Source organism: Rhinolophus sinicus, chromosome 17, assembly GCF_057876585.1.
Source record: "Rhinolophus sinicus isolate RSI-liver-muscle chromosome 17, RSI-T2T, whole genome shotgun sequence".
In the NCBI taxonomy this organism is placed as follows: domain Eukaryota; kingdom Metazoa; phylum Chordata; class Mammalia; order Chiroptera; family Rhinolophidae; genus Rhinolophus; species Rhinolophus sinicus.
In genome coordinates, this window is record NC_142517.1 from 81,569,315 (window position 1) to 81,594,838 (window position 25,524).

The following is a 25,524-nucleotide window of genomic DNA, read 5'->3' on the forward strand; positions in this document are numbered from 1 at the left end:
TTTTGTTGTTTTTCTTTTTTTTAGTCTGACAATTTTTAAACATTTTTTTTCCAGTTTTATTGATACATATTTTTCTTTTGGGTGCTGATAAGCCCTGATGCTAACACATTCCATGAGCTTGGCAACATACTAAGTTGTTTCTTAAATGAATTCAGTTTGGTTTTGATTTTTATTTTGAGTTAAGATTTAGCACAGTTTTCTCCTTCCTGTATATTGTCTCCATATTGCTGCTTAAATTAACTTTAACTTTATTATGGTATTTTTAAATATTTCATATACAATTTTTGCATTTTCTCTGTGTAATTCCACTTGGAAAATTTTTCTGCATTTCAATTATTAGGCTACAGTAGATGTCATTTTTTTCAGACTTCCTTGAGATTTTTTTTTCTTCAGAATATTTCTCAGAATACTTATTACTTCCTTATTTCTCAGGCTATAAATAAAAGGATTTAGTAAGGGAACTACTATTGTAAACAAAACAGCAGCTGGTATATCTTTATCTCCTTCTTCAAGCAAATTTGGTCTAATGTACATGAAAAAAAGAGATCCATAGAATAATGAAACAGACAAAAAGTGGGATGAACAGGTAGAGAAGGCTTTGACTCTTCCCTCTTTAGATTTCATTTTGAAAATAGTAAAAAGAATGTAGAGATAAGATATTAAGACACTACCTATGGTAAAGACTTGAATTGAGCCTGAAAAGATAAACAGTACCAGTTCATTAATATAAGGGTCAACACAGGAGAGTCTGTATAAAGGAAGGATATCACAATAAAAGTGGTTGATGCGATTAGATTCACAGAAAGCTAACCTAAATAAAAGCCCTACATGGATCATGGAATGCAGGTTTCCAGCTATGTAGGCCCCTGTGGTCATCTGAATGCAGAGTTTCTTTGACATCATGGTGTGGTACTGCAGTGGGCTGCATATGGCCACATAGCGGTCATAGGCCATTGCTGCCAGAAGAAAGCAGTCTGCAGTTTCAACAGTGCAAAGAAAATAAAATTGGGCCATACATTCATAGAGGGAAACCATTCTGTTCTCAGAAAAGAAGTTCCCTAACAACTTAGGAGTAATGGCAGAGGCACAGCAAGAATCCACAAGAGCGAGGTTACCCAGAAAGGTGTACATTGGTGTGTGAAGACGATGCTCTTTTGAAATTAATATCATCAGGCCAAGATTCCCCACCATGGTGATCAGGTAGGTGGCAAAGAACACCACAAAGAGAAAGATCTTCAGCTCTGGGTGATCTGTAAATCCTGTGAGGATAAACTCAGTTTTCATAGTATGATTTTCTTCAGCCATTCCTGATTTCTCTGTTGAGAAAAAAAAAAAAAAGTGGAGAAATGAGGTACTAATTTATAATATGCCCAATTCATCTGCTGAGCTCTTTCTAGCCCAGAAGGAGGAAGAATATCTTTCATAATGTTTTCACATGTCACATGGATTTTGGTGCATGCCCAATTCTGGGGAAGTATAATTTCTTGAAGATATTACCTGTTTAGGTATTTTTTTAAACCATTTATTTAGCATAGTTTCAAGAAAAACATCAGATTAGATGTACAAAGATGCTTCTGGAGGTCTTGAGAGAAATGTTCTTCTATATTGGTTCTTCTATATGGTTTAGGTAAAGCTGATTCATAATTTAAGTGTCAGCAATTGGTATCAGTATCCCCAAAGAATTTCAAAGACTGTATATATCCTGATTAACAATGCTGTTTAAAAAACTATTTTTGTACACCCATATTTATAGCAGCATTATTCACAACAGCCAGAGGTGGAAACAACCGAAATGTCCATCGATGAATAGTGAATGGTTGAACAAAATGTGGTATGGCACATACATACAAAGGAACATTATTCAGCTTCAAAAAGGAATGAAATTCTGGCACATGTTAAAAGATAGATGATCCTTGATGACATTGTGCTAAGTGTAATAAACTAGACAAAGAAGGACAAATATTGTAGGGTAATTCCACTTACAGGAATTAAAGTAGTCAAATTCATAGAGACAGAACGTAGAATGGTGGTTGTCAGGGGGAGGGAGGGAATGGGGAGTTATTGTTTAATGGGTACAGAGTTTCAGTTTGGGAAGTTGAATAAGTTCTGGAGATGGATGGTGATGATGGTTGCTCAGTATAAATGTACTTAATGCTATTGAACTATTTACTTAAATATGGTTAAAATGATAATTTTTGTTATGTATACTTCATTACAAGAAATTTGTTTTAAAACAGATTACTTTCATTTGCATATCCTTAGCAATTTACTATCTCCAGTGCTAGTGGAGTATACATTTAAAAATAAAATGTGTTGGGGACGAAAGAGGGCTATTTGCAAAGTATTTATATCCCTGGGAGTTGTTTGGGGAAAGTGATATGGATGGAAGTAGGGAGGACTGGGAGAAAGGTGGGGAAAGAAATAAAAAGAGCCTATATTAAAAAACTTCCAGGCCTTTGAGCCTCTTCTTTTGCTCGCTCGGCACTCTGGAATGTACTTTTTCTCTTAATAATGCCACCTTTGGGCCTTTGAGCCTTGCCTTTGCTCAGGGCCCGCTCCAAACTCTTTGGAATGTACTATCTCTTTTAATAAACTACTCTTTCACCACTTAAAACAAACAAACAAACAAACAAACAAACAAAAAGAACAAAAACTTTCAGGTCATTTGTAATACCATTTATGCATGCGATGTAAAGTTATTCGTGTGTATGTGTATAAACAAATTTAAATGCTACCAAAAGAATTTGGAGAAATCCCAAGGGTTAAAAATTGATTAAGTTCAATTTTATAACTATATGTCAAAAAGGTCATTAGTAAAATCAACCAGGAAATTATTGCAATAAATGTGATAATGTTTCTATAGTTTTATTCTATAAAGAGTTTATACAGATCAGTAGGAATAATCATAGAAAATACATAAAGGACAGAAATAGAAAAATCTCAAAAACTACAATTTTTTAACAAATTTAAAATGTTTGACTTCATTACTAATCAGAAAAACATAATTTGAAACAGTTATGAGGGTATATTTATTTTGTCTATCAAAATAGATTTAAAAAAAAGAAGAAATGATGATATATGGTCTTGTTTAAAACAGTAAAATGGGAAACTAATTTGACTTCTGGCAGAAGTATAAATTGGTGCAATCACTGGAAAACAATTTGGTAATAGATTAAGGAAACTCATATATGTCCACACCCTATGATCAGTAACCATGTATCTGGCAGAAAGAAATAATTGGAACCTCAGACAAAGATTTACACATTATGATGTCCATTGTAATGTCACTTATAATAGTGAAAAATTCAAAACACCAAAATGGTAAACATTTGGTCAATATATTGTGTAATCGTTATTACTAGTGTATATTGTGTTTACTTAGAACATTGAATGTAATGATAAAATAGACAATAAAACATTATGTGAAAAAATTAAATTTTATATACAGAATAATCCTAATTTTCTAAATAAATATTTATATATAAATGGAAAGGCAGCACAAAGCACATCAAAATGTAAATACTAACTTTCTCTGTGCATTGGAAATTATAGATCACTTTTTTCTTCTTTATATTTTCCTCTATTTCAAATTATCTACAATGAGTATTACTTATATAATCAGAAAACAATTTTTTATTAAATAGATAAAATGACATGTTCTTAGGTCTGCTATTGTTTATAATTTGATAATTCCACAATAACCACTGGGAAGCCAAATAGTATTTTCTGCATTTTACAATTCTATAGTGGATAACATTACATTGGATGTATTGAGGATGGTATAATACATCCCTGTGATAATTATATTCACAGTTATAAAAAATAATTTGCTGACAATCTTGCATGTATCTCAAACCATTCAGGAATATATTCACATCTTGTGGTAATGCATTCTTAAGGCCACTTACTTCTATGTAAAGCAATAACTCTTTGGTGTCAAGTTTTACTCTTTTGAATGTTATGTTTCTATGATATTCTAAGATTCTATGATGCTCACATTTATTAAACTTTCAGTCTATTTGTAAACCTTCAATTATCTATCTCTTAAATTTTTCCTTAAAGATGGTGCTCTAATCTATCGAGGAATGCTTTATTTCAGTCTATCTTTGTTTATTTTAGTTAATTCAAGAATCACTTATTCATTGTCCTGGTTTTCATTAAATGTCTACTCTGCATTACATACTTTCTTAGAAGATCAGTTGACCCTCCTAGACATTTCCACACTGATAGTTTTCTTGATATTCATAACTATTACTGCACTCTGTATTCCAGTAACAAAGGAAAAGCATCTTAGAGAGCAGTAGGAAGATCTCTCTCCTTTTGGATTCCTGAAAACATTACTAACTTTTAAATCTCAGACTATTTGGGACTGATACTTTGGGGAACAATATTTCAAAATGAATGTTTGAAATCTATGTAAGTATAATTTGAATAATTTTTAATTAAATGCCTTAGACTTACCAGCTTGAAGTCATATGTAGTAGGATTTCCTTCAGTTTTCCGAGTTGATGATAATTAATCAAACAGAAATAAGTTTTACATTGATATTTAGTTTCTCTAAAAATCAAAAGAGAAACTAGAATGCTCCCTCAAGTTGCATCAGGAGTTTGAAAGAATGCTTTGAGAGTATATTCCTTATTCATACTATTTGTTTAATACATAGGGAATGTCCAACATAAACATTTTAAACATCATTTCATTGTAGAGGTTAATAACCCATTTCATCTGTTAATTTGTAAGTTATACGGCAAACATCATTCAAAGAGGTTTCAAAAACTTCACTAATGTTTTCTGTTATTACTACAAAAGTGTGCCTTTACTTATTTATTTTTGGTAAATTTAGGCTTCTCTTGAATTCAGGAGTGATACAAATAAATTATAGTAATTTCACGAGTGCTTACACTATAGACTTTAGGTTCAAGGAAAGAATTAAGGAACTATAAAAATTGAAAAATAAGAATTTGTAAAGACAAAAACCTTTAAAGATCTTAAAGAAACAAATGTTTCTGGAGGTTAATAAAATTTCTAAATATTTTCTCACCTGGATTTCCCTGATAAGAGTTTTATAAAGGCTAGTTGGTTGCCTGATGTTGGTTTTTAAAGTAGATCCAGAAACACAACTTTATCTTTTTGATAGTTTTGGAGAATATTTCTATCAACAGGTCAGTGATAATATTTATATCTTTGGTAGAGAATGGTTCATATTTTAAATAATTCTAAAGGGATTTACTTGGCATTGACATCAGCGTGTAGCCTGAGAGACCTAATCTCTTAAATATTATCGACATCCTAAATTAGAATAATAAATGTATCCTTTGAGACCTAGAGAGTAAGGCGAATGCCCATTTCTAAGCAAATTTTAACGACCATGTTTTGATTTTAATTCACTTGTGTTAATACCATTTATTCTTCTCAGCAATCTGAATATAAAGTCCTAAGTGGGAAGAAAAAGTTCCCACTAGATAGGTCAGCAAACGCTTTACAGAGGAAGTGAGAACTGAGCTAAGATTTGTTGCCTCAGAGGAGAGAAGGTGTGATATGAGCAGAGGTTGTAAAGTAGCATCTTTCCCACCTCTTTTAAGTCATTATACAATTTCTAGATTCTTCCTTTGAAATTATATTTATAATGTCTTTAACCTTAGTTGCTAGAATAACCTTTAAATTTTTCTTGCTTCAAAAGACTCCTTTCCTCAAAATACTTCCTTATTGAGGAGTCTTCCATTATTTATAATGTTATGAATACATATTGCCCATCAATCTCAAGTTTCAATTTATTTGGTTCATTTTCGTGATTTATTTCTTACTCTACATCCTTAAGGCAGAAATAAGTTTACATGTTTGAAGAACCCATAAAAGGCAGGGAGAAGTGGTTGATGATGAGATTGAAGAGTTGATTTTAAAGGGTTAGTAACACAAAGAATTGAGTTTGCATTTTATTTTCAATTCAATGAGAAGCCTGGGGGGCTTCCTATTGCTACTATAGCAAATTGCCACAAACTCAGTAGTTTAAAACAACATAAATTTATTCTCTCATGATTCTGGAAGCTGATGTCCCTTCTGAAGGCTGTAGGGACAAATCCATTTCCTCGCCTTTTCCAGCTTCTAAGAGTCTTTCGCATTTCTTGGCTCACAGCCCCTTCCATTCTCAAAGATTGAAATGGCCAGTTAAATCTTTCTCATATTGTATCGCTCTGTTTCTGACTCTTCTGCTTCTGTTTTCATTTTAAAAATCACATTGGACCCACTGGATAATCCAGCATCATTTCATTCCCCCTTGCCATGTTAACAACATGTTCACAGCTTCCGAGGATTAGGATGAGGGCATTTTTGAGGGTGTTGGCGGCATTATTCTGCCTACCAAACCAGAGGGGTTTTGTTTGTTTGTGTGTTTGTTTTTATAGAGGGAAATGGCATTACTTTATTTACATTTTAAAAAAGAGCACTCTCCCAGTTTTTCAGAAAATGGATCTTGAAGGGTTAGATTGGAAGTGGGGAGACCAGCTAGGAGGATATTGCAGTAGTTCAGAATTAGGATAGTAGTGGACATGGAGAAATGTAGATGGATTTGGGTTATGTTTTGGAGGATGAGTCAACAGGATTTGCTGATGATTTACATTTGAGAGGGAGGTGTGAGGGAGTAAAAGGAGCTAGCAAGGAAAATGCCTAGATTTTTTGCCTTGAGCATCTGCGGGGAAGATGGCAGTATTTATCAAGTTGAAGGAAACTAGAGGAGGAATACTTTCTTGGGGTGGGGCATGTCTGGATTTAGAAATATGAGTTTTATCTTATCCATGTTATGTTTGAAATGCTTATCAGCATCTAAGTGGTAAGGTTGAGTATGCAATTGATTATGAAAGACTTAAATAGAGATTAGGAGTCATTAGCATATATATATTTAAAGTGTTGGAACTGAGTAAAATAATCTAGGAAGAGTAGGAAGCCAGAAAAGAGAAGGGTGATTGGGAAACAGACCTCTAGAACTTTCTGGTTTATATTAGACCAGATTATTATCTAGCATACAAAATTCCTGGTCGGAATAGAATGCAGTCATGTAGAAATTCCAAGAAGTATCCTGAAAAAGATGAGGTCAGAATGCCAAATCAAGGAGCCTGAATTTTATTTAGTAGGCCCTGAATGAATTTGTCAAGGGCAGACTCTATCAAATCTGAGTTTCAGAAAAACAACTCTGTGTGTGACTCATTGCTTTCTTCTCTATGTTACATTTTGCATTTTGGTATGGCATTAATAGTAAATTAATTAACAAATGTTTGAGTGCCCCTTCGTACCATGTAAGATTAAAACTGTGGAATAAAAATATAACATCTTAAATTGAGATTGTTACTAAAAAAAAAAAAACCCAAGACAACAAAAAAGACCCCAATTTAATGTGAGGAATGTTTGTTTGCTTTGTTGGTCATGTTTGATCAGAGTTTATGGTGCTTATTACAATGTCAAGCATAGTGTAAATAAGCAATAGTAATTCAAGCAGTATAAAGTCCAATCCCTGTTTGCTGTGACTTTTGGGAAGGCAGTCATGTAAACAAATAATTAGAATGAAAAGTGATATAATATAGTGTAAACATACATTCATAACTATGGGAGAACAGATGGGAATGACTTAATTTGCCTGGGGGTGTTAAAAAAGCTTTCTGTAAGAAAATTGCCTTTTCTATAATAAAATAACACTCTAGTTTGGTGGCAGAGAGTAAATCTCCTTGTGGGAGAAGCAAATCACAGTCCACCAACCTGTTTCTAGGTATTCATTTCCGCTGGGAAAGTAGTCACCATTGCTGCCAAAACCATGGTGACTACAAGATGGCAATGCTCTCCCGTTCTCTCTGGCCTGATTGATTCCCCAAAGCATAGAGAAGATTAAGAGGAATAATTTGTACATGCCTTTCCTAGACTTGAAGATAACCACTGGGAAACAAAATGTAGTAATATACAACTGGAAGAGTGGTTCTCCACCCTTTCTCCCCATTGAGAAAGCAGGTTGGCAGACAGTGTTGACGGTGACATACTTCCATGAACTTCCTCATGTAATGAATGAGCAATTACCCACTGGCTTGGCTATGATTCCTCTTCATTTTCTCCCATTCAAGATAGCATATAATGTAAAGGAGTGAAGAAGGTATTACTAAGATAATCTGGAATCCACTCTAGTTATATAAAAAAGTAAATCATATTAAACTATGGTACTTATTATTTGGAATGCATGAATTACCAGGCATTGCGTAACTGATTATGACAGATCAGGGTGTTGAAATAGTCTGACGGCTGCTGATCTTGACAATCTGGTTTATATGAGTGAGTTGCTCGTCTTGTACTTATGGTTCCCTGTAGTGAGTCCTCCTTACCTACTTCCAGGTCTACCTCTGAGAGGCAGATGCTGTCTTTTCCCAGTGCCTGGGAAGTTTAGGTATGGCTCTGCCCCAGGAGATCTATTTCTAAAAGTGTGAGAAACAGAAAGCGGGCCAGAGCTCCACTCCTGGTTCATTGTCTGAGGTCTTAGCTCTTCCCCTTATTATTGACACTAGGAATGCCCACCCCTTCAGGGGAGCTTCCAACTTAACTACAAGAATATAGCCATATTCTCAACAGAGCAATCATATTACAATATAATATCCTGCAATTAGGCCCGGTATCTATATAAGACACACACAGACACACACAGACACACACAGACACACACACACACAAAACAAACAAACCAAAACACAATAGAGGGTCTTTTATTACAGATTACACAGGAGAAGACATCTGACCCTGGCCTTGAAAGATATGTAGACATTCTCTCAGAAAAGCAGAGTTGGAAAGGGAATGCTAAGCAATGTGTCAGAGGCATGAAAGCTCCTTGAGTGTTGAGGAATGGAAAGTAGTCCCTAGTCCACCTGAAGTGTAGGGTGTGATAGAGAACTTGGTACTCTAATTATGTTATAGGTTTTTTACTCAATGGTTGATCCAATTTTGACATCCTCTGCCAAAAATAAATGTTGAATGAATGAGCTATTCATAATCAAGCAATTTGTTCAGGAGAAGTTCTGAAGTCATTTGGTATATACCAGACAGGATCTCTGAATTTGTTGTTGTCAGAGTAAAAGTCAGAATTCCTAAGACAGATGTAAGAAGTCAGAATAGAAAATGGTAGACTAAGCTATACTCAATAGAGAAATCATAACTGGAGACATGGAACTTGCTTTCTTTTCCTCCCTCCCTCCCTCCCTCCCTCCCTTTCTCTCTCTCTCTCTCTCTCTCTCTATATATATATATATATGTATATATATATATATATATATATATGTATATTATATACATACATATATATATACATATATATGTATGTATATTTGTATATATATATATACACACATATAGATAGATATGTATGTGTATATATATACAAAATTTTATTCAAATATATTGTGTGTCTACTTTATGCCAACCACAATACTAGGCACTATAGTTAAGCAATACACAAAAGCAGATATGGTATCTGCCTACTGTCCCCTTAAGAAATTGGAAGCTATGGGAGACAGACATAAAGCAAATAATCACCCCCCAAATTTAAAATTACTTCACTGTTATGAAGGCAGGGTTATTGGAGATATGAGACTTATAATAGAGAGGTTTAGCCTAGTCTGAAAAGGCAACATAATATAGTAGTTAATCCTGTGGGCTCTGGAACCAGGATACCTAATTTTGAATCTTGACTATACCACCTTCTAGCTGATCATGGGAAAATTATTATGCATCAATTTCCTCATAAGAAAAATGGATATTATAATGAAAGTGGAGACTAAAAATGTAGTTTTAAGACTTAATGAATTGCGTGTAAGACACTAGAAGAGAACTTAGTACATAATAAGTGCTCAATAAATGCTAAATGCTATCATTATTACAACTACCACTACCACTGTCACTTCCACTGTTATTATTACTTGTGGTGGCTAGAAGAGGTGGGGAGGTGACAAAAGATTTCCTTGGCGAAGTGATGACTGAGCTGACATCTGGAGGCTGTAAAGAATTTACCAGGAAAAGGTAGAGGGGTGAGTTATGATGAGACCATATACAAGTCACTGTTTCTGGAGGAAACATGACAATTTCAAGGCACTGAAAGAGGGTCAGTGATGTAATCTGAGTCAGTGGGGAAATGGTACAAGGAAAGGTGGAGTGGTGGGCAGGGGACACATAATATGTGGGTATTGTAAACAATATTACAAATTTGGGTCTTGATTCTAACAGCAATAAGAATCCATGGAAAGCTTTTATAAAGAAGGCTGACATTGATGAGATTTACATTTTATAACTTAATTCTTGTTGAAGCATGAAGGATAGATTGGAAGCTGGCAAAATTGGATGTGGACAAACTATTGAAATTGCCCAGGAAAGAGATTATGGTGTCATGGACTGTGGTGGAGATGAGTAGAATGGACAAATTGGAGAAATCTTTATGATGTAAAATGAGCAGGACTTCCTGATAGATTGAATGTAGGGTGCAAAGAAGAAGGATGTAAATTTCTGGCTTTTGCAACACGATGTTGATGGCACTCACTGAGACTGAAACACCGGAAGAGAATCAGGTTTAGGGAAAGTGGAGAACAGGAGATAAGTTTGATTTCACAAATGCTTTGTATGAGGTGCCTTTGAGACTTCTGAAAGAAGATGTCTAATTGGCAACTGAATATATAAGGGTTTGGGGCTCAGAGGAGATGTCTGAACATACATTTATGTGAAGATTTATATTTATGCGTCAATTGTCTAGAGGTGGTTTCTAAAGCCTAGAGGGAGGATTAGGTAATAAAGTCTAGACTAATGCTGCCAATATAAATATAATGTGGGCCACATATGTAATAAAGAATTTTCTAGTAACCACATGAAAAGATAGTAAACAGAAACATATGAAGTTAATTTTAATTATGTTTTATTTAACCAAATATATGTAAAATATTATTTCAACATGTCATCAATATAAAAATTATTAAGATATATTATTTTTTCATACCATTACACTTATAGTACATGTACATAGTACAGTTCAAGTACTCAATAGCCATGTGTTTAGTGGCTACCTATTGAACAGCACAAGTCTCGGGGTAAGGAGGGAAGGCGGTAAAAAAGAAAGAGAGGAGAGGGAGCAAAAGGGAAAGGAAGAGTGATAAGGTAATATAGTAAAAGCCAAGGAGATAGTATTTCTAAAAAAAATGTTTGTGGTCAAGAGTCAACTGATTTCAGACTGCCACTGTATAAGGTGTTTTTTCCTAAAGCTGCATAGTTCTGTCCTATTTTGGAAAACCTTAATTGACCTCCTCTCAACTTCTTTAGCTCCTGTCTCCCTTCTGTCAATTTTTAGCATCACACTTCTTAAAAAACATTCCATACCTGCTATTTTCATTAACTCTCTTTAATTGCCAGCAACCTAGATTTCATTCCCATCATTTTGTAAAAGCTGTACTCCCCAGTGACCTGTCTGTCAAGTCTAATTATCTTTCCAGAACACTTGTTTTCCTTGACCTCTCTAAAATAGATGAAGAGTTAAATGTGATCTCATTCTTAAAACTTTCTATTTCAACATAGGTATTTTTTTGGAAGTTCCGTCTCTGACCATTTCTTCTCTCGTAGAAATTAGTAACTCACAACTGAATGCAACTGGTTCCCAAATCTTTATTTTCAGCCCTAATCATTCCACATAACTGATGTCTGTGTGGTATTTGCATAATATTTAATCGCCGTCTCAAACTAGCCATACTTAAAAGGGAAATTATCTTGTACCACGAAGGAGCTTTTCCTCCTCACTTTCCTAGGCTGTCACAGCATGTGACAGAGATTGGTCGGGGAAAGCATCCTTGAGAAAGCAATACATAAACTGAGGCCTGGAGGTACATAAGAGTTAACCAGATAAGAGGTGAAGAAGAGAGAGGAACAGTATTCCAGGTTTCCACTCAAATATCCTTCCATGCTTTATGAACAGAGTGACAACTGCCTACTACTAAGCGCTATGCTATGTGCTAGTTTCTTGGGATAGGCAGTGAGCAAGTCAAACATGGTCCCTGCCCTCATGGAGCTTATCATCCAGTGGTGGAGAGAGACATATTAAACAAATCATTACAATTGTATTAAGAGCTGTGAAGAAAATACAGAAAGCTACAGGCACCTATTGTAGGGTCTTAACCCTAGTCTGGGGGTGGGGGGCAGAGAAAACAGCACGTAAACTGGAGCCTTGAGAGTATTTGAATTAAACGCATAATAGAGGAAGAAGCAAGACAAATGGCATTTATGCCGCATTTAGAGTTGGGAGGTAGCCTAGTGGGTTCTGGGCACTGAGAAGTCAGGGCTCCTGTAGCACAGTAAGTAAGGGGGACAGTGGTAATAAGTGAGGCAAGAACGGGAGTCAAAGATCAGATATCACAGGGCCTTGCAGTCCAGGGTCAGGATTCCAATTGTGTCCCAAGAGCAGCAGGGAGACATTCAATATCCCCAGGTTCAAGCCTTCAGGATCATGTTCTGACACCTGACAGTATCCTCACTCCCATATCCAACTTGTCATCAAGGTGCCTTCAGGTTCCCTTATAACTTCTCTCATGTCAGGCCCTTCTACTATTCTCACTCAGGACTGTATCTTGTGACTCTCAGCGCGCGTATTTCAGTCTCTGCACAAGGGGACCACAAACTTGAGACCAGTAAGATCAATTGCGATCAAACGGTTTTTTCATATTTTGATTACTGTGTAAACTTCACTTTTTCTACAATTGACCATACATTCTGAGATGGTACTACCCATCAGGTGGATTACTAATGGGGGGGGGGGTCCTCTGGCAGGTGTAAGGCAGGGTGTTGCTTGCAGCAAATAGGTGGTCAGATGGGTAGCAGAACACTGAACTAGTGCCACAGAAAAATGTAAAAATTTTGTCTAATGGCTATGTAAGAGAACTTGGCCAAACCAGTGAACAGTTCTTTCAAAATAGAAACACTATATGAAGGGCAATCAAGAAAAGCTATCAATAATAGTGGATACTTTTATAGATATTATGAAATTTTATTATACTAGAGTAGTAATTTTGTTATAGTTGTTGCTGCTTTATTCACTGCTTCTGTGTCTTTTCAGTTTTTAGAGCACGCTGCTAAAATCATTAATGTCTGTGTATAACTTGGTAAATTTTAACTTTAACTGGTTAGCTTGGGAGATTTGCATGAATTAATAGTATCCAGTGAAATTTTTAGTAAAGCTTGAACGTCCTCACTGGAGGCTGTCTTAAAAGTTTAGCCCTTAGAGACCGGAAATTGGATAAGTTCCACAACTGCAAATGAGTTTTGTTTCACTTGCAAACAATGCACAATGGACATTATTAGGAAATAGATAGGGATTTCTGGCAAAGGTACATTAGTGTTACAGAATAAGAAGAGAGTTTGTATTCAGGCAGCCCTCTGGGCCAGAGACATCATTAGCAAGGAGGGCTGAGTTTATTCTTCAAGGATCACACTTGCATTATATGAAACAAAGAGCCCTGGAAAATCTCTGGGGAGTGCAGCTTTTACAAAATAATAGGGATAAGCAACCCTTTTATTAAAGAAAACTACATGAATCCAATTTCCAGAAAATGACCCTAGTGCCGGGTCCCCAGAGAGTCTGTATCAAAGGTTTACTTCATAAAAGACTGCCACACTCTTCAGCTTTAAAACGGTGTGGCTTCTCTAACGAAGGACCTTGAAGTGCGATGGCCTGAATTCCTCCTGGCACCATCAAACTGCCATAGTTTAGTCAACAAATATTTCTTGCCCCCTTTCTCTTGTAAAATGTTGTGAGGGTTTCCAACTACAGAAGCACCCAGTAACAGTAACAATTGCTGCTTTTTTGAGAACTCAAGCCTTGCACAATTATAACTTAATACCAACAAAACCCCAAAGTTTCACCTTGAAGGAGACATTAATAATTTTCAGAATGTAATTTCTTTTTTTAAATAACAACTTTATTGAGATATAATTCATATACCATAAAGTTTACCTTTTTTTTTTTTTTTTTAAAGTTTACCTTTTTAATGTGTACAATTCAGTAGTTCACTACTATCTAATTCTGGAACATTTTCGTCATTCCAAAAAAGAAACCCCATGGCCCATTCTCCTTTGCTGAACCTGGCTATCTTTTCTCTTTGAAATATTGCTTTCTGAAGCCCGAGAGATTTCTTTTCTTTCTTTGTGTTTCTTTTCTTTTCTTTTGCCTTTTTTTAACACCTGAAACCAATAATAGTAATTTAAAAAGGCAGAATGTAATTTCTTTATCCAAGAGAATGTTCAGTATTTTTTAGTCTGGAGCTAAAAAAAAAAAAAAAAAATCATCTTTATATTGTGTTGTTTGAAGTATTTTGGGGCTCACAATCAGTCTTTTATTTACATTTATATTGATATAACTATCAAGTTACTCGTATCTTGATGATTAAGATAGTAGCCACATCTGAGGTGAAAGAAAGAAAATAAATTGCCATTTGGTACTTCTTTTTGGGAAAGTCATATTTTTTTTCCCTCTGTTTTTTGTTTGTTTTTACGTTGCTCCCTACAAGTGTGTGTGGATTTCTTTGACTCCCCTCCCTAACAACCAGGGACCTTTCAGCACTCAGAATCTGAGCTCACACCTGGAGCTTGATGGAGTTGTAAAAATTAAGATATAACACACATATAATACAATATACAAATGGTATAGGTATAGTCCAATGAATTTTACCTATTTATTTCTGTAATGTAATCATCGCCACTGAGATCAACTTAGTGCTATTTCATTTTTCCAGAGTGACATGAACTCTGAAATATCCTTTACAGTTCCTTTCCTCATTTTGTATCTCCTCTCTTCTGTCTCTCCATTTTCCAGGCTCCCATCTCTATGTCTATCCCTATTGCTCCCAATTTTCCCATCTTCTTCACATCTCTATCTACGTAGAGCAGCTCTCTCTGGTTCTGTTCTTCCTTTTGTTCTTCTACCCACTCTCACTTCTACTTGTGTAAATGTGTGTGGACATTCCTGGGCTCATTATAGCTGGTGTCTCAACCTCATCACTCACTACTCTAGGTTCCTGCTGGAGCTCTTAAGGGCCCAGAGTTAAAGCACTTCCAGAGAGGGTGAAGCGGAGTGACTATGGTTAGTTATTTCAAGCCCTCAGTGTTTGGGAGAAAGAGGCTGGCTCTTCTTTTAATGAATGAGCAATACACTGACTGCATCACATTGATTCAAGCTAGCTTTCAAATCTGAGGAGCGAGTGTTGAATCAAGCCAACCTGACTATCTGGATATGTGAACCTGACACTGGCATAAAAACAGGAAGTGAAGCTAGCTTTACAGACAGAAAGTAATGCCAATATTCTCCAGTACTTTATGAGTTTATGAATAAAAATTCAGTGTTTATTATAAAATTATTACTTTTATAATGCTTACAGAAAAAAATAAAGCAAAGAAGACAGAGAAATCAGAAATGTATAAAAGGATATTAAATTTTTAAAAAATATGCATAGTTGGTGGCTACCTAAAATAACTAGTATCACTTTAAAGTATATCCTCCCAGAATTATGTCTCATATTCCTTTAGGAAGATGGAATCATATTGGGAAGAACATTTGAACAGTACTAAAGAGAAATCTGTCTATACCAACAAGCAAACATCTGCATCATCATTAAATGCCTGAGATGAGAAACACCTGGGTGCCCCAGGTGTTGGAGGCCCCTCCTTTCAGCCTGTTCTGTAAGCAGTCTAGCTCATGCCACCTGTGAAGCAAAAACCAGTCCTTCTTGAAGCCTCCCTCAAAGTCCCAGTCAGAATCACAATGCAGAAGCACCTTACCCCAGGGGGACTGCCAGGTGAGAGGGACCAGGCAGCGGCCTGAGGGCTGTGCAGGGGAGGGACCGCCAAGGCCAGAACGGTGGAGTGAACTGCGCATGTGCAGGATCACAACTCTATCGAATCTATCGCCTTCCGGGTGGTGAAAAGCCCTGGGTCAGCTCTACTGGCTTCTGACTAGGGACTCAGGGCCTCACTCCCAGGTCTGCCAAGGTCCAAGGCTACACAACCAAAACGCGGTGTTAGTGGAACGTAACATAATCATATTCCTGGGGCCAGTTGCTCCTGGAAGGCGTGACGTGTCTAGAATTCATCTCGGGAGACTATCTCTGCCTGTTCCTTGAAACTTTCCCCTGAAGAACAGCCTCAGGAGCATACAAAATGGTATGTACCATCCCCCACCCCCAGCTTTATTGAGATGTAATTGACATAACATTGTGTCAGTTTAAGCTGTACAATGTGATGATTTGATAGACATATGTATTGTGAAATTGCGACAATAAGTCTAGTTAACACCTCCATTACCTCACATAATTACCCGTTTCCTGTGTGGTGAGAACTTTTAATATTTATTCTCTCCGTAACTTTCAAGTACATAAATAACAGTGTTGTTAACTTTAGTCACCACGCTGTTCATTAGATCCCCAGAATATTTTCATCTTATAACTGGAAGTTTGTACCCTTCGACCAACATCACCCCATTTCCCTCACCTCCTTAGCTCCTGCCAACCACAGAAAGATTCTACTTTCTGTTCCTATGAGTTTGGCTTTTTCAGATACTACATATAAGTAAGATCATACAATATTTGTCTTTCTCTCTGACTTATCTCACTTAGCATAACGCTCTCAAGGTCCATCCATGTTGTTTCAAATAGCAGGATGCATTTCTTGTTTATGGATGAAAAATATTCCATTGTGTGTATAATCCACACACACAGCAGACCCCTGGAATAATGTTTCATTCAACGACATTTTGTTATATAACATTAATAAGAAAAAAAAATTCTTGGCAGGGGCCACGGTCTGTGTGAAGTTTGCACATCCTTCGTGTGGGTTTTCTTCGGATATTCTGGTTTCCTCCCACATCCCAAAGATGAGCGTGTGAAGTAAATGGTATGTGTGCATTGTCGCAACCTGAGTGAGTGCAGGTGCGTGGGAGTGCGCTCTGCAATGGAAGGGCATCCTGTCCAGGGTGGGGTCCGGCCTCGCTTTCTGAGCTGCCAGGTTAGGCTCCAGCCACTCACAACCCTAAACATTTAGATTAAGCCAGTTGGAAAATCATTATCTTACTTGTTTTTATTCATCTTTCTTAAATGTATGCATAGCTCACATTTATCTCAGTGTTTAATGTTAGAATGTTTTGGGGCTTTATTTAAAAGTTTGGTGATGTTTTGGTGATGGGAAATACACTGTAGGAACTTAACTGTTATTTATGTGAATTAGCCTATGGTAAAACTGGTTTTGATATATATACCAAGGTGCCAAAAAAATGTATACACATGACTTATATTCATCTTTTGTTATTGGTATATATTGAGTATTACAATTTAAATACAGTTTTTTCCTTTCTTAAAATGTGTATACATTTTTTTGCCACCCTCTATATTTAGGGGATGTGAGCAAGACCAGCTGGTAAGCAAAAAGGATATTTTTAGTCTCAAACTATTTCCCCCAAATATTTGTTAGTTATTGGGGTGGTGTTAACATATTTCCCAGATTCTTTGACACCTCCCTCCAGGAAATACAGCATACTTCCCCTCCCTTTGATTACAGTCTAGACTTATTGATTTATTTCTAATAAATATAGTATAAAGAAAAATGGTTAACTTTATGGAGAAAAACCTAGCAGACCCCACCTTAATCAAGTGATCAAGGTTAACATCATCAGTACAGTAATAAGCCATGCTGACGTCATGTACCTCCACTATGATACAATAAGAAGGATTCTTCACGTCTGTGATACTCTTCCTCTAAATTCATAATACAAGTCTAATCATGAGCAAATATCAGACAAACCAAAATGTAGGGAGACTCTACAAAATATTTGATGAGTACTTTTCATATTGTCAAGGTCATAAAAGACAAGGAAACACAGATACAAACTGTCACAGGTTAGAGGAAAGTAAGGCGATATAAGAACTAAATGCCAACTAGGATCCTGTAGTTAACATCTTGGGTTTGATACTTGTACCATGATTATTTAAAATGTTAACGTTAGGGGAACTTCGGTGAAGTGTACAGGGGAACTCTCTGAAAATCTAAAATCATTTCAAAATAATTTTTTAAAAGTTTTTAAATAAGCAAAGGAGAAAGAGATTTACTATAGAATAAGTTCATTGATTGTCATATAAATACTACTCATAGTCAAATAATATCATTTAAAGCTGACAAATCAAAGTGTAGCATCATAAACAGAGAACAGGGGAATTGGATAAGTAACAAGTTTATTAACATAAAGATAATAAAACAATGATTCAACTATTGTATGTGTCGATGAGTTTTTGTTTATTTGTTTGTCTTGTTCCTTTGTTGCTTTCAGTTTTATGTCCCACATTATCAGTGACAATAGTTGAGCGGTTACCAGAGGGTAAAGAGGGAGAGGGGTAGTAGAAGAGGGTAAAAGGGGTCAAATATATGGTGATGGAAGGAGAACTGACTCTGGGTGGTGAACACACAATGTGATGTATAGATTATGTATTACAGAATCATACACTTGAAACCTATGTAGTTTACTAACCATTGTCACCCCAATAAATTTTAATTTAAAGAAAAACAATGATTCAAATCATCTGAAATACAAAAAAGAAATATAAAAAGTAAGTAAAACAAGTCTTATAAATAAATAATAAAGATAATAAAATTCAGTTCATTAATATTAATTAAATAATATGAGAGGGTTTAGAACAAATGTATCAAGTCATAGAAATGAATGTAAATGAAATTATTTCACCTATGACAATAAAAAGATTTTCAGATTTGCTCAAAAAGGAAATTCAGCTCTATACTTTGTACAAGAGAAACAACTAAAACGAAGTGATTCAAAAAGGCTCCAAGTAAAGGCATGACTAGAGTTGTATCAATGTGTAAGAACCAATCTAAAAATCCATTCATAAGAGGCCAGTTGAATAAATACACAATGGAGTACTCTGTGACTAAAAAAAAGAGGAATATCAGTACCTACAGATATGAAATGATTTCCAAATAGTGTTGTAATGTAAGAGAAAAAAAATAAGCCCCAAAGTGCGTGTGTGTGTGTGTGTATGTGTGTGCTCTACCATTTGAGTAGGAAAGAAGGGGAAATAAAATTGTGTAGATATGCATGTATGTTTGTGTGTTTTCTTATTTTTAAAAAGAAACAGGGGAAATATAGACCAGAAACTAATGAACATTATTGCTTATAGGGCCTATGCAGAAAAATACCTAATTCCCATTCTGAGGCAGCAAATGCACAAGTTTAGCTTACCCATCTTGTATCAGAGAACCAGAAATCTATCAGAGACCATTGCAGTCACATCAGAAGGACTCAGAAATCAATCTTGAAGTTTTTGAATTAAGTTCCTACATGCCAAATTTGAGATAATATTGGCATTAAAAGGAATAATAATTATAATGGATATAGGCTGATAAAACATTAAAATCTGTGTGTTCATAATAATATTTAAAATGTTAATGATCTTCATAGGATATTAGGAAAAAACAACTTATTGTGAAACTGGTAATTAGGTTTGTTAATTCTGCTTTTTCTATGGGAATTTTATCTATTTTGTACTCGGGTTTGTCTTGATTGAGAAAATAGAGCTTTGAACTTATACAGTGAAAGAAATAAAGAGAGAAAGGGAGGGAGGCAGGAAGATAGGGGAGTGAGGTAGGGAGAGAAGAATAGAGGATAAAGAAGTAGACAGGAGGAAAGGAGAGGAGAGGGAAGGATGCAAATGGGAAGTGAAGAGATGGAAAAGGGAAGGGGAAAATGGAAAAGAAATGAAAATAGAAAACAGAGCCAAGAAGGCAAGGATAAAAGAAACAAAGATTCCACCACTGTGTAGAAAAACAAATGAAGAAAAAAAAAAGGCCAAATATATTTATTCTGAGATTTTATACAGTCAGTGATAAAGAAATTTTAAAGTTTCCAGAGAGACGAGAGGAATGGGAATCAGAGTGACATATGATTTCACAAAAGTAGCACAGCTTGCTAGAATATAAAGGAAGAATGTCTTCAATATTAGAAAGAAAATTATTTCAAATCTAGAATTTTATAAAAACCAAATTATTAATCACGTGTGAAGAAAGAACAAAGACTATTTGCAACATGTCTAGACTCCAAATCTTGACTGGCAAAGAGGCAACAAAGATTTCTTGGCAAAATTGAGAATGAACCCCGAAGACGAAGGTAGAGAGCTGGGAAACAGAGGCTAACACAGGAGGCTAACCAGCAAAGGGAAGTCTCAGCAGGACAGCTGATAACTTGGCCCAGAGAGCAATCTCTCCAGGCTGGAATAGGAGGAAAGAGGGCACCAGTAAACATTTCTAAGATAAAATATGAACAAAAGATTATTTAATATAGTTGAGCTTTTTTAAGGAAGATATTTGATAGACACATGATGGATATAATTGAACACATGGGAAGAAAAAGTTTTATTAACTTTTTTTTAAATTAAGTTCATTAGGATGACAATTGTTAGTACAGATACATAGGTTTCAGGTGTACAAGTCTGTAATACATCATCTATATATATATCACATTGTGTGTTCACCTCCCAGAGTCAGTTCTCCTTCCATCACCATATATTTGACCCTTTTACCCTCATCTACCACTCCCTTCCCTCCTGGCCCTCAGGTAACCACTTAACTATTGTCTGTATCTATATGAGTTTTTGTTTCTTCATTTGTTTGTCTTGTTATTTTGTTGCTTTCAGTTTTATATGCCACATATCAGTGAAATCATATGGTTCTCGACTTTTTCTGTCTGACATACTTTGTGTAGCATTATAATCTCAAGATCCATCCATGTTGTTGCAAATGGTACTATTTCATCTTTTCTTATGGCAGAATAGTATTCCATTGTGTTCATATACCACAACTTCTTTATCCACTCATCTATCGAAGGACACTTTGGTTGTTTCCATGTCTTGGCCACCCTAAATAAAGCTGTAATGAACATTGGCGCACACGTGTCTTTCTGGATAACTGTTTTCAGATTTTTTGGGTAAATACGCAGGAGAGGGATTGCTGGGTCATATGGTAATTCTATTGGTAATTTTTTGAGGAACCTCCACACTGCCTTCCATAGTGGTTGCACCAGTCTGCATTCTCACCAACAGTGCATGAGGGTTCCTTTTTCTCCACAGCCTCTCCAACACTTTTTATTATTTGTCTTGTTGATGATAGCCATTCTGACTGGGGTGAGATGATATCTCATTGTGGTTTTTATTTGCATTTCTCTGATGATTAGTGATGTTGAGCATTTTTTCATATGTGTATTTGCCATTTGAATGTCCTCTTTGGAGAAATGTGTCTTTAGGTCCTCTGCCCATTTTTTAATTGGATTGTTTGTTTTTTTGTTGTTGAGTTGCATGAGTTCCTTACATATTTTGGATATTAGTCCCTTAATGGAGATGTTGTTTGCAAAAATGTTCTCTCATTTGGTTGATTGCCTCTTTATTTTGTCTATGGTTTCTTTTGCTGTGCACAAGCTTTTTAGTTTGATATAATAGTCCCATTGACTTATTTTAGCTTTTATTTCCCTTACCTTTGGAGTTAAATTCATAAAATGCTGTTTGAACCCAAGGTCCATAAGTTTAGTACCTATGTTTTCTTCTATGCAGTTTATTGTTTAAGATGTTATGTTTAGGTCTTTGATCCATTTTGAGTTAATTTTGGTACATGGTGACAGATAGCAGTCCAGTTTCATTCTTTTGCACGTGGCTTTCCAATTCTCCCAGCATCATTTGTTGAAGAGGCTGTCTTTTCTCCATTGCATGTTTTTGGCTTTGTCAAAAATTATCTGTCCATATTTATGTGGTTTTATTTCTGGGTTCTCAATTCTATTCCATTGGTCTATGTGTCTGTTGTCTGCCAATACCATGCTGTTTTGATTATTGTAGCCCTGTAGTACAAGCTAAAGTCAGGGAGTGTGATACCTCCAGTATTGTTCTTTTTTCTTAAGATTGCTTTGGCTATTCGGGGTCTTCTGTGGTTCCATACAAATCTGATGATTTTTTTGTTCTATTTCTTTAAAAAATGCTTTTGGGATTTTGATGGGGATTGCAGTAAATTTGTATATTGCTTTGGGTAATATGGCCATTTAAACTATGTTGGTTCTTTCAATCCATGAACAGGGAATGTCTTTCCATTTTTGTGTCTTCTTCAATTTCTTTTAAAAATGGCTTGTAATTTTCAGTAAATAGGTCTTTCACATCCTTCATTAAGTTATTCCGAAGTATTTTATTCTTTCTGGTGACAATTCCAAAAGGAATTGTTTTTTTCAAATTTATTTTTCTGAGAGTTCATTGTTAGTGTATAGGAATGCGATGGTGTTTTGTACGTTGATTTTGTAGCTGGCAACTTGATTGTATTTGTTTATTGTTTCTAATAGCTTTTTGGTAGAGTCTTTAGTGTTTTCTATATATAGCATCATGTCATCTACAAAAAGTGACAATTTATCTTCTTCATTCCTATTTTGGATGCTTTTTATTTCTTTCTCTTGCCTGATTGTTCTGGCTAGGACTTCCAACACTATGTTTAAAACCAGAGGTAATAGGGGACAGTGCTATCGTGTTCCTGAACATAGAGCAAAGAGCTTCAGTTTTTTCACTGTTAATTATGAGATTAGCTGAGGGTTTGTCATATATGGCCTTTATTATGTTAAAGTATTTTCCTTCTATACCTATTTTATTAGGTGTTTTAATCATAAATGGATGTATCTTGTCAAATGCTTTTTCTGCATCTGTTGATACAATCATATGATTTTTGTCCTTTATTTTGTTTATATGATGTATCATCACATTGATCGATTTGCATCTGTTGAACCATCCTTGTGCCCCTGAGATGAACCCCACTTGGTCATGATGCATAATCTTTTTAATGCATTGTTACATTTGATTTGCTAGAATTTTATTAGGATTTTTGCAACTGTATTCATCAGAGATATTGGTCTGTAATTTTCTTTTTCTGTGCTATCCTTACAAGGTTTTGGTATCAGGGTAATGTTGGCCTCATAAAATGAGTTAGGGAGTACAGTCTCTTCTTCAATTTTTTGGAAGCGTTTGAGCAGGATTGGTATTAGATCCTCTTTGAAGGTTTGGTAGAATTCACTAGTGAAGCCATCTGGTCCCGGACTTTTGCTTTTGGGAAGGTTTCAGATGACTGATTCAATTTCGTTATTGGTGATTGGTCTGTTTAGATTTTCCAGTTCTTCATGTTTCAGCCTAGGAAGGCTATATGTGTCTAAGAACTTATCCATTTCTTCTAGGTTATTGAATTTGGTGGCATATAGTCCTTCATAGTATTCTTGGATGATCCTTTGTATTTCTGTGGCATCTGTGATAACTTCCCTTCTTTTTATTTCTGATTTTGTTTGTTTGTACCTTTTTTTTTTATCTTAGTGAGTCTCGCAAGGGTTTGTCAATTTTGTTAATCTTTTCAAAGAACCAGCTCTTTGTCACATTAATTTTTTCTATTGTCTTTTTGTTCTCCATTTCATTTAGTTCTGCTCTGATTTTTGTTATTTCCTTTCTTCTGCTGACCTTGGGTTTCACTTGTTCTTCTTTTTCTAGTTCTTTAAGGTGTAACATGCGGTTATTTATTTGGGATTTTTCTTGTTTTTTGAGATAGGCCTGTAATTATATAAATTTTCCTCTTAAAACTGCTTTCGCTGCATCCTAAAAATTTTGGTAGGATGTGTTTTCATTGTCATTTGTTTCTATGTATCTTTTGATCTCTCCTCTTATTTCTTCTTTGACCCAGTTCTTTAAAAGTATGTTGTTTAATCTCCACACATTTGTGGTTTTTCCCACTTTATTTTTGCTGTTGATATCCAATTTCAAAGCCTGGTGATCAGAGAATATGCTTGGTATGATTTCAATCTTCTTAAACTTGCTGAGGCTAGTTTTATGTCCCAATATGAAGTCTATCCCTGAGAATGTTCCATGTACACTAGAAAAGAATGTATAGTCTGATGTTCTAGGATGAATTGCTCTGTAAATGTCAATTATGTCCATTTCATCTAATGTGTCATTTAGGGCTGATATTTCTTTATTTTCTGTTTGGACGATCTATCCCTAGCTGTCAGTGATGTATTTAGGTCCCCTACTATAATTGTGTTTTGGTCAATTTCTCCCTTTACTTCTGTTAGTAGTTGCTTGGTATATTTTGGTGCTCCCTGATTGGGGATATAAATATTGATGACTGTTATGTCTTCTTGTTGTATAGTCCCTTTTATCATTATGAAGTGTCCGTCTTTGTCTCTTGTTACCATTTTGATCCTGAAGTCTGTTTCATCTGATATCATTATGACTACACCTGCTTTTCTCTGTATAACATTTGCTTGGAGTGTCAATTTCCACCCTTTCACTTTGAGTCTATATTTGTCCTTGTAGCTGAGATGTGTCTCTTGGAGAAAGCATATGGTTGGGTTTAGTTTTTTGATCCAATCTGCTACTTTGTGCCCTTTTATTGGTGAGTTCAGTCCATTTACATCTAGGGTGATTAATGATATATGAGGATTTCCTATCATTTTATTATTGGTTTTCTGATAGGACTGTCTCCATTGTTTCTTTGCCTTTTTGTTGCTGCCTATTATTTCAGTGTGGTGGTATTCTATGGTTTTTCCCTCTGTTTCTTCTTTTATTATGTTATATATTTGAGTTCTGGATTTTTTTTTTTTAGTAGTTACCATTAAGTTCGTGTAAAAGAAAGTTTCATATTTAGACTATTCCATTTTCTTCAACTTGCTGACTTTCTCCATTGTCTTATGCCAGTTGAGACATTTACTCTCCCCTCTTTTATGTTTTTGTTGTCACAAATTATCCCTATCTATCCTCTGAGTTGATTTCTGTACTGCAGTACCAAGTTGTCTTTTTCCTCTTTTTCTTTAAGTGTTTTTTTTCTTCTTTGCCCTGTATATTACGTTTAAGTGGATAGTGTCTTTTTTGGTGTTGGGGTTGCCATTTCCTGCTTCTGTCTGTATGTTCGTAATACTACTCATGGTTTTGTATTCTTTTGCTTTTCTGTTTCACGTCGAATAGCCTCCTTCAGTATTTCTTTATAGTGCAGGTTGTGTGTTAGAAAATTCCCTCAGCTTCTGTATGTCTGGAAAGGTTTTTATTCCTCCTTCGTATCAAAGGATATCTTTGCTGCATATATTATTCTTGGCTCATAATTTCTCTTTCAATAGTTTGAATATTTGATCCCACTCCCTCCTGGCTTGTAGAGTTTGTGCTGAAAAATCTGATGATAATCTAATAGGCTTTCCTTTGAAGGTTACTGTTTTCTTTTCCCTGCCTGCCTTGAGGATTCTTTCTTTGTCATTCATTTTAGACAGCTTCAATACAATGTGCCTTGGAGAAGGCCTGTTGGAGTTGAGGTAATTAGGTGTTCTATGTGTTTCTTGTATTCGAGGATCCAGTTCTTTCCACAAGTTTGGGATGTTTTCATCTACTGTTTGTTTGAATATACTCTCTGTTCCCTTCTGCCTTTCTTCTCCTTCTAGTA

General features: G+C 35.5%; 1 protein-coding gene across 1 annotated transcript; it reads right to left on the reverse strand.

The window, feature by feature from the left end:
- Nucleotides 1–336: 336 nt before the first annotated feature.
- On the reverse strand, nt 337–1,446 carry LOC109460774 (olfactory receptor 5K1). The gene has a single exon (XM_019756486.3). It carries the CDS (start codon nt 1,303–1,305, stop codon nt 337–339), a length of 969 nt encoding a protein of 322 aa, XP_019612045.3. The 5' UTR covers nt 1,306–1,446.
- Nucleotides 1,447–25,524: the final 24,078 nt, after the last annotated feature.